General features: G+C 53.6%; 1 protein-coding gene across 2 annotated transcripts in view; it reads left to right on the top strand.

Annotated features, from left to right (window-relative positions):
- Window positions 1–3718: 3718 nt before the first annotated feature.
- The window catches only part of Ltbp3 (latent transforming growth factor beta binding protein 3), a 16153-nt gene continuing 2160 nt past the window's right edge, over window positions 3719–17711 (top strand). Inside the window, exons 1-21 of one of the 2 annotated variants that reach the window (XM_028770864.1) lie at window positions 3719–4310; window positions 7028–7357; window positions 7507–7709; window positions 7890–7995; window positions 8219–8311; window positions 8477–8599; window positions 9010–9168; window positions 9267–9452; window positions 10014–10030; window positions 10105–10177; window positions 10327–10425; window positions 12184–12309; window positions 12412–12543; window positions 12638–12766; window positions 12990–13112; window positions 13241–13363; window positions 14928–15050; window positions 15255–15374; window positions 16874–17002; window positions 17262–17429; window positions 17592–17675. In XM_028770864.1, the coding sequence (XP_028626697.1) occupies window positions 3989–4310; window positions 7028–7357; window positions 7507–7709; window positions 7890–7995; window positions 8219–8311; window positions 8477–8599; window positions 9010–9168; window positions 9267–9452; window positions 10014–10030; window positions 10105–10177; window positions 10327–10425; window positions 12184–12309; window positions 12412–12543; window positions 12638–12766; window positions 12990–13112; window positions 13241–13363; window positions 14928–15050; window positions 15255–15374; window positions 16874–17002; window positions 17262–17429; window positions 17592–17675 (2968 nt within the window). In that variant the 5' untranslated portion in view covers window positions 3719–3988. The remainder of the gene's footprint in view (window positions 4311–7027; window positions 7358–7506; window positions 7710–7889; window positions 7996–8218; window positions 8312–8476; window positions 8600–9009; window positions 9169–9266; window positions 9453–10013; window positions 10031–10104; window positions 10178–10326; window positions 10426–12183; window positions 12310–12411; window positions 12544–12637; window positions 12767–12989; window positions 13113–13240; window positions 13364–14927; window positions 15051–15254; window positions 15375–16873; window positions 17003–17261; window positions 17430–17591; window positions 17676–17711) is intronic. The other variant, XM_028770865.1, reaches the window with a different exon arrangement.

Below are 17711 nucleotides of genomic sequence, written 5' to 3'. Positions count from 1 at the left end.
TGGGATTAAAGGCATGTGCCACCACCACCCGGCCTAATGAAAACATTTTATGTATATTAGTGTTTTATTTGCAAGTATGTCTGTGCACTACATGCATGCAGTACCCACAGAGGCCAGGAGTGAACATCCGATCATCTGGGACTGAAGTTAAAGACAGTTTGAACTGCAATGTGGGTGCTAGGAATTGAACCAGGGGCTCTTAACTTCTGAGCCGTGTCTCCAGTGCCTGAAAGAAATATTTCTAAACAAAAACAAAAACCTGAAGTTGATCTCTCGTCTCCATTGGCAAGTGAATACCTACTCCCCGGCAAGTCCCCTCCCATATGCAGAAGTACACAGACATATACACACAAATAAATAAAAGATGGCTCTGACAGCAAATGAAGAGGACACACCAGGGGAAGGACAGGCTTTGGGGAAGACCTGCCTTAATGGTCTGGGATGGCCATGTTCTCCTTGGCCTAACGGAGAATCTGCCTTCTAGGAAGATGGTGGCTATGAATGGTGAGGAGGGTAGAAAAGGCAGTGGAGCACGGTGGCCGGGTGTGCTCAGCTGACTCAGTTTACCCTGCAGATACACTCCACCTCCCTGCAGCACCGTAGGTGATCATGCTATTGCACCGCCAGGATCAGCAAAACTGGAAACAGAGATCAGAGATAGTGTCCATTGTTTGGGCTCTTTCTGATGAACTACAGGGGCTCAGGTGTCTGTCGAGGGTCCACAGCTTCAGCTCCAGGGTTCTCTTCAGTCAGCCTGGGGTGTAAAGGCTCATCTCGTAGTCTCCTCAGTGGTGATAAGGCCTTCCCTTATATTAGTCTGCGAGTGCGGCGGGAAGGGGTGTCTTTCCTAGGCAGCCAGACCACTGGCCTGAAGGATACCAGCTTCGCCTTGCTGAGGCTCTGAGAGCCTAAGGAGTCTACCAGAGATCACATCTGTGGACTGTCACCACCAGACGGTCTGAGTTGGTCTCATTGCCCCTTCCTGTCCCTGAGTCCCTGCAGCAGACCAGGACAAGGGTTGTCTCCATTCCCACTCACAGCAACATGTGCTACTGGTCACGTATTCCTTCTAGACCATTCTTTTTGGCTTTTCCACACCAAGTTCTTTTCATGTCACTCTGATGCCCCTTCTGGGTCTCTAGGATAACTCTACTTACCTGTTTCTATGGGCCCTTTTCTCAAACCAACTGAGCCACCTTTCCCACAGTGTAGCTGTTCCCTGCCTGCTTAGGAATAAGCCTATGTCCCCAGTCTGTGTAGACTCTAGCGTCTGTGCTCAGAAGACTTGAAGGGGACTTCCATAGTGATTCCCTCTCCTATCTTTCTCTCTCACCCTGCCAGGGGATGAGGCCAAACTCTGGGACCCATTCATAGTATCTGCTTCTCCGTATCTTCTACTGCACAATGGAGCTACATTTCATCTAAATCAAACAGCTGCGTCCCTTCCAGGGGTGAGGGCGGCAGCTCCTCACCTGCCCCGAGACACTGCCCACTGATCCAAAACTCCTGACAGTGACTTACACAGCCACTCTCAGACCCAGCCCCACTGCCCTCTCCCCTTCAACTCCTGACAGTGACTTACACACCAACTCTCAGCCCCTTATCACCTGGCTTTTCCGCTGACTTGGAAAGGACAGAAAATTTTGGTTTTTGTTTTTTTTTCCCCCGTTCTTTTCTCTGCATGACTCTTTGCCGTCTTTTTCACCTTTCTCTGCTTCCCAGCATTTCCCCAGGACTTCCCTCACTATTTCCCTTCAGTATAGAAAACCCTGTTTGGGGGCTGGTGAGATGGCTCAGTGGTTAAGAGCACTGACTGCTCTTCCAGAGGTCCTGAGTTCAAAAATCCCAGCAACCACATGGTGGCTCACAACCATCTGTAATGATATCTGATACCCTCTTGTGGGGTGTCTGAAGACAGCTACAGTGTACTTACATATAATAAATAAATAAAAATTTAAAAAAAAAAAAAAAAGAAAACCCTGTTTGAAAGAAGCTGTCCTGGACCCCCACAGCCCACCACTGCTTTTTGCTCTGTTTCACAGTTGGGTGACTAGATCTCATTTCATGGGCAAGAAATCCAAGGTCTGTAGAGCTCAAAATTGCAAGCCCGGACTGCTTGACTGCTGTGTTCCAAGGTGAGCCAGGGCCTACTCTGGCCAGGGGAGGGTCTGGTTCAAAGGAAAAAAATGAATGTAAAACGGGTCAGCACCACTCCTGCCAGGTGGTAAGTATTCAGTGTTACTGTTGCAGCAGAGTGTTACTATAGCAGGGGGGAGGGTGTCTCCTCTCACAAGCCCTCCTAGATTCTAGCAGGAGGGGTCCTCTAGGGACCAGAGGTTGCCCCCTCTCAGCTTTGCAGCCGGAGGCTGTACTGAACAGCGCCTGAGCTACTGAACAATTTAAACAGAAATCTTCCAATGGGCTCCCTCAGTCCCTCCGAATCTACCCAAATAAACTCAGCCTTAAAGTAAAAACCATTAGCTCTTCAGAAAGGTGTGCCTAAAGCCAAGCCCAACCCCCATAAGATCACCACCCCCTGTTTCCCAGGGGGAGGGTCTGCCATGAACCAGACTTGGCATGGTCCTGACCATGGTCACCCCTAGCCTTACTAAGTTCTTTGAGTCAGACACTGGATCCTGGGGTTTCCTGGCATGTTCTCACAGTATGGTTCAGATCGGGGCCCCACAGCCTCCCCTTTCAGACGAGTGAGTAAGCCTAGCTCTTCTCCAGCCTTAAGCAAACTCAAGACCCTTCCCCAGCCCCTGTCAACCCCTACCCCAGGACCCTGCTGGGCTTCTCCCCAGCCCCCTGAGGAGTAGCACTCCCCTTCTCCGGCTGTTAGCCTGGGAAGGGGGCCAGGCCCTGAGCTCAGACCTTGGCGATTCCAGAGTGTCTGAGGCCCAGAGCCAGCGCCGCCAGCCAGGCCAGACGAAGGGAAGGGGGAGGTGGCAGGGTGGGCACCATGAAGCCCTCTAAAGGGGCGGGGGTGGGCAGCATTGGCAGGAAAGCGAAGTTTCTAGCTTTGTTCTTTCTGCTCTTCTTCTGGACCCTACAGGCTTCTTCCCAGGTCCTCAGTGAACCCTAGCCAGAAGGTGCTCTCTCCTGCTTAAATCATTTCCTTCAAGAGAAGACAGGACCAGGAATAAGGACCTATGACTTTAGGGCTCCGAGGACCCCTACATATACAAAGGCCAATAGGCAAAGGTTAACAGATCTCTGGTCCTCCAAGTAAGGCTCATCTGCCTCTGTTTCCCCATTTTTGATCCGGTGGGAAAGTAGCTGGCAGGGAGGTGTGCACAGGCCTCTGCACCCCGCCCGGAGGAATCTGGCGGGGCAGGCCAGCGAGTCCCCAGGTGAGGATTCTTCTGGAAAGGACCCAGCCCGGTTCCTGCGCAGGGCGGGCACCTGGGGGACTACCCCCACTCCAACCGGCGCCCTCCGTGCCGCACATCGCCGCTTCTCCGGGCAGCAGCGAAAGACGCTTGAACCAGAAGGAAAAAGAGAGAGAGGGAGGAAAAAAAAATTGTCTCCCTGGCCCGGGGCCAGCGTCCCAGCCCCCCTCGCCGCCGGCGCGCTCCAGCCAGGGAAAACAACTGCTCACTTCTCCCTGCGTCCTCCCCGCGCGCTCCCTGCTTCCCGGCGGCCGCCGGAGAGGAGCCCGGCCAGGGGGAGGCGCGGAGCGGGCTGGCCGCCCGGCCTTCCTCTCCCCTCGCTCCTCCTCTCCGCCTCCACTTGCTCCGGCCTCCTCGCTCCGGCCTCAGTTCGGGGCCTGGCTGGGTTTCTCCCGGCGAGGGAAGTTTCCTCGCTCTACCCCCAGTGCAGCTTCCATCGCTCTCCTTCGCAACGGGGATCCCGGGCGCTCCTGCTGTCCCCTCCCTGCCCTTGGCTTCTCACCCCGCTCTGCCCTCTGCAACCCTCTCCCGGGCTCCCAACACTCGATCCTCTGCTCCGGCTCGACCTCCGATCTCCGAGGGTCGTGCGGCCCCGGATGCCCGGGCCCCGAGGGGCTGCCCGCGGCCTGGCCCCTGAGATGCGCCAGGCCGGGGCATCGGGGCTGCTGGCGCTACTGCTGCTGGCGCTGCTGGGCCCCGGCGGCGGGGCCGAGGGGGGGCCGGCCGGCGAGCGGGGCACAGGCGGGGGCGGGGCGCTGGCCCGCGAACGTTTCAAGGTGGTCTTTGCGCCGGTGATCTGCAAGCGGACCTGTCTGAAGGGCCAGTGTCGGGACAGCTGTCAGCAGGGCTCCAACATGACGCTCATCGGAGAGAACGGCCACAGCACCGACACGCTCACCGGTTCTGGCTTCCGCGTGGGTGAGGGCCAGGGGGCTCCGGCTGGGGACATAGGGAAGGGCAGGCAACAGCACCAGGCAGGAAACAGAGTGGAGCATTGGGTTTAAGAGATGGGGAGCTGGGGTACAGCGATCACAGATCTGGGGGCCAGGGGTCTTGAAAGGCTGCAGCCCTCGAAAGACAGAGTGAGGGGCTGTATGGAAGCCTGGACTTTTAAGTATTGGCGAAGGATTGAGGCTTAAGCTGAGGTCCCGGATAACACAGGAGGTGCTCAGTTATAAGAGGGAGTATACAAGGGGTTGGAGAGATGAGAGCGAGGGTAGGCAGTCGCGCAGAAGGGGGTAAATATCCACCCCACACCTAGATGGAAATCTTTTTAAACTGTCTTAAGTTAGGCCTGGTGGAAGGAGACACCTGTGTTCTCAGGAAGGCGGAGCTAGGATCAGGACTGGAATGAGGGAGTTAGCTATTGGCAAAATCTGAGGGGAAAGGGCTTTGAGGCCTAAGAAGTAGGGTACTAAATAGTGGTACGGGCCTGATGGTGGTGGTGGCGGTGGTGGTCATTTTGGGTCCTCAATCAGCTAGTCTGTTTCCTATATCACTCTTAAGTTCCAAATATTGGAAAGGCCCTCAGAGCTGCCTCCACCCCAAGCCTGAGGGCCTCCCGGTCAATCTAGAGCCCACCCCTTCCTTTAGCATCTCTCTAAAGAGAAGGCCTGGTGCTCAAGACTCCTCCCCTGGGGCCCTGTGGGCTAAGCAGGGGGAGGTGTCCCAGTGGTAATTACCCTCCTGGACAGGGTAATTAGGCCGTGCCCGGGATGGTACCAGGAAAACAGCCCCTCTCACACATTCTTAGGTTCACTCATAGCTCCAGACCCAAGGAGTCCTACTAGTGTGCTTCTCAATTCTCGTGAGGGCTGTGCGTGTGCGTGTGCGTGTGTGTGCACATGCACAGACTTTGGCATGGCACGATATGATTACTTTGAGTTCTGCGTGTCTCGGGTGTGTGTCTACAGTCACTGTCTGGGAGTGTTTACACAGTGAGCCCGTAGTATTTGTGTCGGAATGAGTCTGTGTGTCTGACATGATGACTGTGCATGTGAGTGTATGTATGCCCGGCCATCCTGGGCAGGCTGCTGTCTCTGTCCATGCTGCCCACATCCCCCAGGCTCAGTGCCCGGGCCACAGTGGGAGGATGTCACTGAGAGGTCACACTCTCACCACGATGGGTGACTCACTGGAAAGCAGGAAGAAGAGGATCCTGCCTCCTCTGGCCTGGGACACACCTCTGTTGCCATTGAGGCCTGGTCTCCAGAGACTAGACAGGATGAGATAGGCTAGCCTGGGATGCTCTTAGCCCACCCCAATGATCAGGATTGAGTTAGGGCTCCCCTGTGAGTGTCCAGGAAAACAGCACAGCCACCTTTCCTCCCCAGAAAGTCGAGGGGCCTTAGAACAGGCAGGAGAGGAGCTGTAGTTGGACCTCAGAGACCTCCTTTGGGACGTAGAGCTGAGGACCACCAGGCTCTGCCCTCCAAAATGCCTTTTATAGTAGGAGAGGCAAATATGACTACAACTCAGGAAAGTGGCAGCCAAGCCAGGCAGAGGGTGGAGATCGGGAAAACCTCCTTTCTGGGAGAGACACTGGGCCCAGAATGGTCAGATCTGGACATGAAGCAACTGGCAAGAACTCTGGAATATAGGAATGGATAGAGATGCAACCAGGAGAACACTGGCACACTAGTGAGAAGTAGGTAGGTAGGTCCTGGGCCAGGGGTGTGCAGGGGATGAACAGAGGGAGTTGGAGTCAAAGAAGGTTCCGGAACATGGCCTCAGATGTTCAGACAGGGAGTAGAACAATAAGATGAGTGGAGGGGTAAGGTTTTCAGCTAGAATTTTGCCTGAGGCAGGTTTCTCTAGTCACACTGGGATTGTGGACAGGTGGGCAAAGGCCCTAAGGAAAACCAGAGATGGTTCACTGTAGAGACTGCAATTGGGATGCTAGAGTCTGTTAAATGCAGATGAACTGTCAAGAATCCGCAAAGGTAAGCCCACATAGACAGAGGCCCTGAGCTCTGTCAGTATCCTGGGCCAGATCCTAGTGAGGTTAGACACGGTGTGTCACTGGCAGCTGTGTGAGCTGGGGTATGTAGCGAGACGGAGGGAGGAGATGATGCTGAGCTGGGGAGAAACTTGAGACCTGAATGAACTAAGGGGAAAGCTTTGGTTGTCACTTCTGCACACTGGGGCAAGCATCTGTATAGACACTGCTCACTCAAGGGAACATTACCACCGTAGATGAGGCCCAGATGCATGGGCAGGGGAAGTAAGTTCTCAAAGACATAAGGGCATGTGGCCCGGAGTTAAGCCTAGAACTTAGGATTTCTTCATGGAGAGGAAGGTTTGGGGGACCTACAGAAGGCCATTTTCTTTTTTTCTTTCTTTCTTTCTTTCTTTCTTTCTTTCTTTCTTTTATGTTTTTTTTTTTCAAGACAGGGTTTCTCTATGTAGCTCTGGCTGTCCTGGAACTCACTCTGTAGACCAGGCTGGCCTCGAACTCAGAAATCCGCCTGCCTCTGCCTCCAGAAGGCCATTTTCATGTGTGTGACTTGTTATCAAAGTCAGGTTCCCAATTAGGGCAGAGCTAATGGGTGTCAAGAAAGTCTGAACGGTGAGCCAGGACCTGGGTGATGGTGGCCTGAAGAGAAACCAGGCCCTGACCCCTCTCTCCTCCCCAGTGGTGTGCCCTCTACCCTGCATGAACGGTGGGCAGTGCTCCTCCCGAAACCAGTGCCTGTGTCCTCCGGATTTCACGGGGCGCTTCTGCCAAGTGCCTGCCGCAGGAACTGGAGCCGGCACCGGCAGCTCAGGCCCTGGACTGGCCCGGACCGGAGCCATGTCCACAGGCCCGCTGCCACCCCTTGCCCCAGAAGGAGAGTCTGTGGCTAGCAAACACGCCATTTACGCGGTGCAGGTGATCGCAGATCCTCCCGGGCCGGGGGAGGGTCTTCCTGCACAACATGCAGCCTTCTTGGTGCCCCTGGGGCCAGGACAAATCTCGGCAGAAGGTACTGGGAGACGGGCAACCCCAGGATGCTTAAATGGGCGGGCAATAAGGGTGGTCGGATCAGGGCGTGGGCCAGGCCTTGGAGGAGCTCAGCGTCGCGACCCTCCAGGAGCGGGACAGCCCTGAGGCCACCGCGCCCCGCCCCCCCAGTGCAGGCTCCGCCCCCCGTGGTGAACGTGCGTGTCCATCACCCTCCTGAAGCTTCCGTTCAGGTGCACCGCATCGAGGGGCCGAATGCTGAAGGCCCAGCCTCTTCCCAGCACCTGCTGCCACATCCCAAGCCCCCGCACCCGAGGCCACCCACTCAGAAGCCACTGGGCCGCTGCTTCCAGGATACACTGCCCAAGCAGCCTGTGAGTGAAACCACAATTCCAAAAGAATAGTCATTCTATTTCAGGGTCACCTGAGTCACATCATGACTGTACACAATTGAGTGTCACAGGTTGGGGCTGGAAAAAGGAAAGGGGCCTCAGGGGGGAGGCAAGTAGGGGGGCAGGGCACTCAGTGATTCCTCTCACCATCCTTTCCTCTAGTGCGGCAGCAACCCTTTGCCTGGCCTCACCAAGCAGGAAGATTGCTGCGGTAGCATCGGTACTGCCTGGGGACAGAGCAAGTGTCACAAGTGCCCACAGCTTCAGTGTGAGTGCCTGTCTCAGTGTGGTATCCCCCACAGGGTGATCCAGCTAGCTTTCTCCCATCCCTGCTATGGGAATCTCCCGCCATCCCCTGCAGGCTCCGCCCCCAAACTTGATGGGGAACCTACCAAATCCTCTCTCTCCTTCCCAGAGTCCTCATTTCTCTCCTGAAGAATCCCAGTGTTTTCCCCCATCTTGTTGCTATTGTGTCTGTCCTTTCTCTGCAGATACAGGGGTACAGAAGCCAGGACCTGTACGTGGGGAGGTGGGTGCTGACTGCCCCCAGGGCTACAAGAGGCTCAACAGCACCCACTGCCAGGGTATGGTCAGCTGGAGAGTCTGTGGACTGTAGGGTGGGCCAGTGGTCATGGGTGTGTCCCAAGGTGGGAGAGGATGTGTCTAAGGAAGGCAGAACCCTCAAGTGTGTGGAGCAGCTTGCTGCCACCTTATGGCCCGAGCAACAAGAATCAAACTTCTTATCACAGACATCAACGAATGTGCGATGCCCGGCATGTGTCGCCATGGTGACTGTCTCAACAACCCTGGCTCTTATCGCTGTGTCTGTCCGCCTGGTCATAGCTTGGGTCCCTCACGTACACAGTGCATTGGTGAGACTTGGGGACTCCTGGTCCTGTGAATTCACAAGGCCGGATGGGAGAGGCAGAGCCTCAAGCAGAGTCAAGAGGTCGCAAGAGGTCAGGGAGGGTCAAGGATTGATAGCAGAAAGGACAAGACTCAGAGCAGATAGAATCAGTGATGAGTCACATGACCTGAGGTCAGAGACCTTGGAGGTCAGAGGAAGTCAGGGTCCTGTACTTCACTGGTTCAGTGAGAAGAACAAACAAAGTTCTGAGCAACTCTAATCAGGAGTCAGTGGTCACAGAGGTTTCAGGGAGTTCCATGAGGTCAGGGCCACATATGGATCAAAAGTTGACAGAACAGAGAAGCAGCATCTGAGGCAACTGGGCAGAGGGACATGGCAATGCTCAGGTCCTGCCCTCCACTACCACCCCTGTAGCGGACAAACCAGAGGAGAAGAGCCTGTGTTTCCGCCTTGTGAGCACTGAACACCAGTGCCAGCACCCTCTGACCACACGCCTCACCCGCCAGCTCTGCTGCTGCAGTGTGGGTAAAGCCTGGGGTGCCCGGTGCCAGCGCTGCCCCGCAGATGGTACAGGTGAGGCGGAGGCACATAGTGGCTGATGGGGGATGGGAAGACGAGCTTCGTACCTGTTCAGGAGTTCACTTGCTGTGGTGTCTACATCTTGACCACAGCAGCCTTCAAGGAGATCTGCCCGGCTGGGAAGGGGTACCATATCCTCACCTCCCACCAGACGCTCACCATCCAGGGTGAAAGTGACTTCTCCCTTTTCCTGCACCCCGATGGGCCACCCAAACCCCAGCAGCTTCCTGAAAGCCCCAGCCGAGCACCACCACTCGAGGACACAGAGGAAGAGAGAGGTCTGGTTTGATCCAATGGCTCCAGATCCAGATAAAACTCTTGGGCTAACCTTCTAAGGCAGTGGTTCTCAACCTGTGGGTCGGGACCCCTCTGGGGCTCACATATCAGATCTCCTGCCTATCAGATATTTACATCAGGGCTCATAACAGTCGCAAAATTACAGTTATGAAGTAGCAATTAGATAATTTTATGGCTGGGGTCACCACAACATGAGGAACTGTAATAAAAGGTGGCGGCATTGGGAAGGTCGAGAACCACCGCTCTAACATTTAAATCCCTAGCCTGAACCACTGACACCCTCCTCCCCCAGGCATTACTCCCTTACCCTCACCTTCTATCTGACTTGAGCTATCACCTTCTAGGCTGGCATTGTACAGAACGAGCTTATCCACTGTGCTCTAGGCAATGGCTACTCAGCAAACATACCCTAATCCCAGGATCTAAGCTTTGACCCTTGACCCAAAGGCATGGCTTTTGAACTCTTGAGACCTAGCCTAGCTATACATCTTGATCCTTGACCTCCTGTTCTGACATAAATACTATTCCACCTTCTCTCTTAGGAGTGACCATGGACCCAGTGAGTATGGGAACTCAGATGGAGGGGTGGGGAGACAGAGGCGCCAGGGAGGGCTTATGTTACTATAACCACAGCCTGTGAGCGAGGAGCGATCGGTGCATCAGAGCCACCCTACTACCACCGCCTCACCCGCCCGGCCTTACCCAGGTGAGCAAGGCACTGCAAGCAGGGGCTCAACCACTGGGAGGTGTGCGCTTGTGGCACGTGCTGCCGTGAAGACAGAGTGGCAAAGCTTGGGTGTAGCTTGCAGGAGGTAGGAGCCTCGCTTTCTGAAAAGCCACTGCTTCTGCCCGCAGAGCTGATCTCTCGCCCCTCCCCACCCACCTTCCACCGGTTCCTGCCAGACTTGCCCCCGTCCCGAAGTGCCGTGGAGATCGCCCCTACTCAGGTCACAGGTAAGCCTGCCAGCAGGACCACATCCTGAATAGGTTACAACAGCCAGCTTAGTTTTCCTCCTTCCAACACTCTGTAGGCTAACAGGCTAGCACTTGCCCAGAACTTGGAGCTGGGGAAGATCCAGTGAGCAGGAGAGGTGTTGCTTTGCTTTCCAGTGGGTCTGTTGGTATGATGGCCAGCTCAATCTGAGAGTTTGCATCGTTCAACTTACATTTATTGAGCACCTACTATGTACCTCCCAAATAAACCCAAAGCAAGCCACAGGCTTGCACCTGCAATCACAATATACAGGAAGTAAAGGCAGAGGAATTGCCTAGGGTTCAAGGTCAGCCTGGGCTATAGTGTGAGACCTGAAAAATAGAGCAATGATTAAAGTCTAGCATGTCTCATAAATGCTACGAAAAGGTAAGTCAGAAAGATGGGAAGTCTAAATAAAGATTGTAATAGTAGGTAGCAACTAGAGGTTGTGTGTGGGTGTAGTTTTGAAAGATTGCTAGATATTCAAGAGAAGTGGGGAGGGGAGGGGAAGGACATGCAGATTCAGAAAAAGAACATGCCAGGGAGGGTAAGTCTGGGCAAAGGTGTAAGAAGTATGAATCATTGGTGGAGGAGGGAGAAACCACAGGGAAGCAGGGGGAAGCCAGTTCACAGAGCCGCCATAACAGGCTCGGGGTTGATGCCAAAGGCTGTGGGAAGCGTCTGCAAGGACTTGAGCGTCAGAGTGATTGCCAACACAGACTGAGCAGTCCCTCTGCCAGGCTCTCTCTGAAGGGCTCCACAGAATAATCATGAGTTTGCTCTCTCTAACTCTGAAGGGAAAATGCTTGCCTCGCTTTCCAGATGAAAAAGGCCCAGGTTCAGAGAGGTTTAGAATTTGTCCCAGGTCACAGAGAAGCCAGATGGAGCCTATGTTATAGAGACTCCAAGGCCACAGTCATTGACTCTGACTAAAACTCTGAGCCTAGATGAAAGGCTCAGGTGGAAGGTGACTACCCCTGGGGATTGTGGGAATGTGGAGGACAAGGTGCCCAGGAGGGAAGCAAGGAAGTCTACGCACAGGTACACCAGGCTGAGAGCAGCCTTCAAAGGCCCACTAGCCAGTGTATTTTGACAAAGCTGAGTTTAGCATCACCCTGGGCTTCATGGAAAAGGTAGGGACCAATGGGAGAGCAGGGAATGGAGCTTATGAACGAGAGGACGAGCGGAGGCCTCGGTCTGACCATCTGGACACAGCTCTGGCCCAAGTTGGGTTCCTAGGAACTGACTGTTATCTATCTTGGGAGGGGAGGCAATCGACCATTGGAAAATGGAGGACCTGGGTCCTTGGAGCAAGGGGTGTTGAAGTCACTGGCTAGAAGATAGTAACAAACCTGAAACTACAGGGTTTAAACTACTGAGGGGCCTGGGAAAAACGTTGTCTCAAAGACTCTTGCAAAAGAGTATTAAGAACATAGAGCACTTAGCCATTATGGTTTGATTTGAGGTGACAGGGGTGCTAGGTAAGGAAGGAAGTGGCAGGGATGACAAGGACACGGGAGTCCTATTTGGAGACTTTCTGTAACAATAGCATCAGTATTACTTGCAATAATGTTTAGGAACTACTCCTAGGATTAAATACCCATGTGCAGAAGCCAGAGGTCACTGTGTGACTAAGCTCTCCTAGTCAATAGGACTGTTGTGTCAGTATCTGTCTCTGGATGAGACAGAAACCACATATTCTCTGATCAGCCCCTTGACCGGATCTCCCCATGCCACAGAGACCGATGAGTGCGGATTGAACCAGAACATCTGTGGCCATGGACAGTGTGTGCCTGGGCCCTCGGATTACTCCTGCCACTGCAATCCAGGCTACCGGTCACATCCGCAGCACCGCTACTGTGTTGGTGAGGGGGCGGAGGTGGACAGGGATTGGCTGGGGAGGAGCCAGAGAGCCGCCGGGGCTCACAATTTGCCTTTGATGTCTCCTCTCCTGCTAATGCTTCCAGACGTGAACGAGTGCGAGGCAGAGCCCTGCGGCCCAGGGAGAGGCATCTGCATGAACACTGGTGGCTCCTACAACTGCCACTGCAACCGAGGCTACCGCCTCCACGTGGGTGCAGGGGGCCGCTCGTGCGTGGGTGAGCTCCACCAGCCCATGGCTAACCCGGTATACTGGGTGGAACCATCTCCTACTGCCTGCCCCACGCTCCATCACACCCTGTCTTTGCTCAGACCTGAACGAGTGCGCCAAGCCTCACCTATGTGGTGACGGTGGCTTCTGCATCAACTTTCCTGGTCACTACAAATGCAACTGCTATCCTGGCTACCGGCTCAAGACCTCCCGACCACCCGTTTGCGAAGGTGGGTTACCCTCGAGACCAAAGCGAGCATCACAGCCGTCCCTCCACTTAGGATGGGAGCAAGAGGCCTGTACCCATCTCTGATTCTCTCAGGCTGGGGTCAGGGAAGCTAAAACTGGTAGATTTTGCTTTGATTTGTGACGGAGGGGAACTGTCGAGGACTATGGGTACCTGGCCAGCTATGTTGTCCCAGACCTGTTCTCTTCCTTTCCCCTTCCATGCAGACATCGACGAGTGTCGCGACCCTAGCACCTGCCCTGATGGCAAATGTGAAAACAAACCTGGCAGCTTCAAGTGCATCGCCTGCCAGCCTGGCTACCGCAGCCAGGGGGGCGGGGTCTGCCGTGGTGAGGGCGGATCTGGCTCCACGTGGGGGGCGGGCCTCCTGAGAATAGAGTTCCGCCCTCGGGAGAGGTGTCTCAACCCAGCAGTTTGTAAGTAGGGCACAGTATGATACTAGTGTTCTTCCCTGCAGATGTCAACGAATGCTCCGAGGGTAGCCCCTGCTCTCCTGGATGGTGTGAGAATCTTCCGGGCTCTTACCGTTGTACGTGTGCCCAGGGATACGAGCCCGCACCGGACGGCCTCAGTTGCATAGGTGAGCTCCAGAATGCTGGGCAGGCCAGATACTCTCATTCACGGAGGTTAGAGAGTGGGTCACTCTGTAAAACCGGTGGTTGGTGGGGGACTAATTCTGCTGTTTTACTGAGACTTATGTTTTCAGCGATGCAGCTGGACCTTGGAGGGTGGATTTTTATTTTTAAGTACATGTATGTTTTGCCTGAATGCACGCATGTGTACCACGTACATACCTAGTGTCTTCAGAAAACAAAAAAGGGGACCAGATCTTCTGGAACTGGGGTTACTGACCTCGGTGAACTCCCAAGTGGGTGTGTCCTGTGTAAGAGCAGTAGATATCCTTAACTATTGAACTAGCTCTTGTCTCTTAAGGGATGAGGCTTGAAACTTTACTTTTGGAAGCTTGATAATTTGAAGTAAAAGAAGATATCAGACAGGGAATCATTTCATCCTCTTGCTTGTGGTAGTGTTTAAGTTCCAAAAAGTAGACCAGAGACTAGATTTCAGACAAACTGGGAAACTTGACAAATTTGTCGACTAGCAGAGACAGAGGCCTGAAGGAAGGAGGCTTGCATTTCTCTAAAGGACTGTAGGAGTTAGCTAAGCAAGGAAGAATGAGAGAGCAGCATGCTTTATGGAGGGATGGGATGAGGGCAGTGGCCTGGGATGGCCACGAGATGCTCTAATAGTAGAACAAATTGGCTGGGTGTCAAAGTCAGGGAAAGAGGGGAGTCTGATTTGGTGACTCCATGTATGTTGCTGTTCATTGGGATAGGATCCCTGGAATTGGGCCCCTTTAAAATGGAAGTTGGGGAGCCTATCCATGTTGGATAAGCTCAGTAGTGGAGTCCATTTGGGTCTCTCAGTCAGAAATGCCAGAAACTGAGAAATGCAGGTTAGGAGTCTTGAACCAGACATGTCTCTATGGAACTATGGTTTGTGGACTATGAGGGCTCTGGAAAGTTGAGGTGAGCCTGGTTACACAAGGAGATAGAGTTGGCTAGAAGAACATCCAGCTTCTTCTTCTTCTTCTTCTTCTTCTTCTTCTTCTTCTTCTTCTTCTTTTTTTTTTTTTTGGTTTTTTGAGACAGGGTTTCTCTGTGTAGCCCTGGCTGTCCTGGAACTCACTCTGTAGACCTCAGAAATCTGCCTGCCTCTGCCTCCCAAGTGCTAGGATTAAAGGCGTGCTCCACCACTGCCTGGCCCAGCAGAGCTTCTTGGTACCAATACTAGGGAAGGCAGACTAGGTGAAGGGGCATCAGGAGATGGGAGTAAAGGCATGGTAAGGCTAATGGAAGGTAGCTGGGCTTTCAGAGCACCACCTGAGAAGCTAAAGAACCCTAAGTAGTATAGGAAGAGAGGTGCCTCTTGTTTGATGAGTGTGGATGAAGGGTGGGAAGACATCAAGTAAAACCATGGAATCCTGCTTGGACCCCCATGCATGGTTTTTATGTGGGAGCAGGGTGGAAGCTCCCTAGGCCTCAGCTTTTTGCTCCAGACAAATGGGAAGCAGTGGGAAAACATTAACAGAAGCCTGGAACCAAGTCCAGCCTGGTCCCCTGACACTCCTCTGTGCCCTGCAGATGTGGATGAGTGCGAGGCTGGGAACATGTGCCAAGATGGCATCTGCACGAACACACCAGGCTCCTTCCAGTGTCAGTGCCTCTCTGGCTATCATCTGTCAAGGGACCGGAGCCACTGTGAGGGTGAGGGATCCTAGAGCCTGGGCGCTGGCCTGTTTCTACCTACCCCAGGATCTCTACTGCCCAGGTCCAGTCCCCATCCAGATCTCAGTTGTGATTTGAGGGTGTGGGAGTGACCCAGAACTAACAGAGTAGGGAACTCAGATAACTCAAGGCTGCGTGTATGGGGTCAACCCGTGAAATTCTCCAAATCCTAATCTCCTACAGACATCGATGAATGTGACTTCCCTGCGGCCTGCATTGGGGGTGACTGCATCAACACCAATGGTTCCTACAGATGTCTTTGTCCCCAGGGCCATCGGCTGGTGGGTGGCAGGAAGTGCCAAGGTATGAGGAGTTGGTGGTGGAGGGCTCCTGAAAAGGAGAGGCAGGGCAGTGTGATCTATTTGACACGCTGTAGCTCTTCTGTGTCTATTTGACACACTGTAGCTCTTCTGTGTCTATTTGACACACTGTAGCTCTTCTGTAGTCTTTGTATCCATCTTCTTCATCAATCCATCCAACTCATCTAACCATCTAACCAGTGCCTTTGTTCTCCAACAAGGGTCAGCCTGCTGGCCTCAGTGTTTCTGTATTGCTTTTTTTTTGTTTGTTTGTTTGTTTGTTTTTTGAGACAGGGTTTCTCTGTGTAGCCCTGGCTGTCCTGGAGCTCACTCTGTAGACCAGGCTAGCCTCAAACTCAGAAATCCGCCTGCCTCTGCCTCCCGAGTGCTGGGATTAAAGGCGTGTGCCACCACTGCCCAGCTGTATTGCTTATTTTTACTTTTTGTGCACGTGTGTTTGCCTGAATCATGCCTGTGAACCACATGAATACATCCCTGTGGAGGCTAGAAGAGGGCATTGGAGCTACAGATGGTTGTGAGTGGACACGTGGGTGCTGGGTCATCTGGAAGAGCAGTCAGTGTTCATAATGACAGAGCCATCTCTCCAGCACCTCTGCTCAGCCCCTTACAGATATGATAGTCTGACCCATCAACTGACTGACCTCTATGTACATTCACCACCACGTGATACCTGCACACCCCTGTTTGGCAAGAGGTGTACTAGGTATTTCAGCAATAAACTGGGGCTCCTAGATTGGAAGGGGGCATGAAAATGAGCCTCAGGTTCAGGGTGAGGTTACCCAGAAGTTAAACAAAGGGAGATGCCTGTAGAGTTGAGATTTGAAGCATTAGGGGTCTTTCAGCAGGGGCTCTGGGAGGAAAGGGGTCTCTCAGTAAGGAACTCTGCGTGGGAGGGGGTCTCTAAGTAGGGAGCTCTGGGTGGGAGGGGGTCCCTGGGTTGGAAGGGTCTGAGTGAGAAGGATCTCTCAGCAGGGGTTCTGGTTGGGAAGGGTCCCTCTGGGTGGGGTTCTACCCCATGAACAGCAGTTATAAAGTACTCAGTGTGTCTTTTAGAGGGGTAGGGATAACTCTACCTTGAACAAAAGTTTGGGAGGAATGAAGAAGTGCAGAGCCAAGTTTGATGACATGTGTCTGTCATCCCAGATACACAAGAGGCTGAGGCAGAGGATGTCAAGCAGCAGACATTCCTTCAAGGAATAGCAAAACTGAAAGGTAGTGGGAGATGATCAGGAAGGTCTCCGAATGTCAGCTGAGGGTCAGGAGCTCATTCGAATGCCAGGAGGACCTACGTGTTTACAAAGGCTAACAGCCGCACAAACCTACCCACGCAGACAGACAGGCCCAAGGAGCCTTCTGTTGTATGCACTTTGAAACCAAAGCAGAAACTCAGGTTTTGAGCCTGTGGGTACACCCCAGGGAAAGAGGGGCTGGCTCTCCACAGCTGAGCTTGTCCTTGCTTCCTGGTCTCCTTGCCCTTCCCAGATATAGATGAGTGCAGCCAGGATCCAGGCCTGTGTCTGCCCCATGGGGCCTGCGAGAACCTCCAGGGCTCCTATGTCTGTGTCTGTGATGAGGGATTCACACTCACCCAGGACCAACATGGCTGTGAGGGTGAGTACCCGCCCTTCTCTCAGACTGGTAACCTTTGGAGCTACAACTGCCTTAGAGATATGTGCCGGTTCCACCTTTTTGAATTCCTAGAACAGAAAGAAATCCTCTTTGCCTGGGAGAAGTGGGTGGAGTTAGGCCTCTCATCAGGTGATGAGGAGGGCCAGGGCAGTTGAAGGTCAGAGTGGGTGCAGTTTTGGGGTACAGTAGACAGGGCCAAAACTACTATCTCCATGAACTTGAACTGTCACCCTCTCTCCAGAGGTGGAGCAGCCCCACCACAAGAAGGAATGCTACCTTAACTTCGATGACACCGTGTTCTGTGACAGTGTATTGGCTACCAATGTCACCCAGCAGGAGTGCTGTTGCTCGCTGGGGGCTGGCTGGGGAGATCACTGCGAAATCTATCCCTGTCCAGTCTACAGCTCAGGTAAGAGGGATACACCCCTCCTTCCCAGAGCTCCCTTTTGTTCATCTGAGAACCAAAGGGCTTTCCCTCTGGGTGGATGGGAGGGAAAGGAGGAGAAAGCAGATGTGTGGTGTGGCAAGTGCCTGCTCAGCCCTGCTTTTCCTGCCCTCTCTCACCCTGCAGCTGAATTTCACAGCCTCTGTCCTGATGGGAAGGGCTACACTCAGGACAACAACATTGTGAACTATGGCATTCCAGCCCATCGTGGTAAGCTCTGACCTGGCACCTCCTTCCTTCTTCCCA

Source organism: Grammomys surdaster, unplaced genomic scaffold (genome assembly GCF_004785775.1).
Source record: "Grammomys surdaster isolate TR1022 unplaced genomic scaffold, NIH_TR_1.0 205, whole genome shotgun sequence".
Lineage (NCBI taxonomy): Eukaryota > Metazoa > Chordata > Mammalia > Rodentia > Muridae > Grammomys > Grammomys surdaster.
The sequence above is the reverse complement of the archived record's forward strand: the minus strand, read 5'-3'. Positions and strand labels throughout refer to the sequence as shown.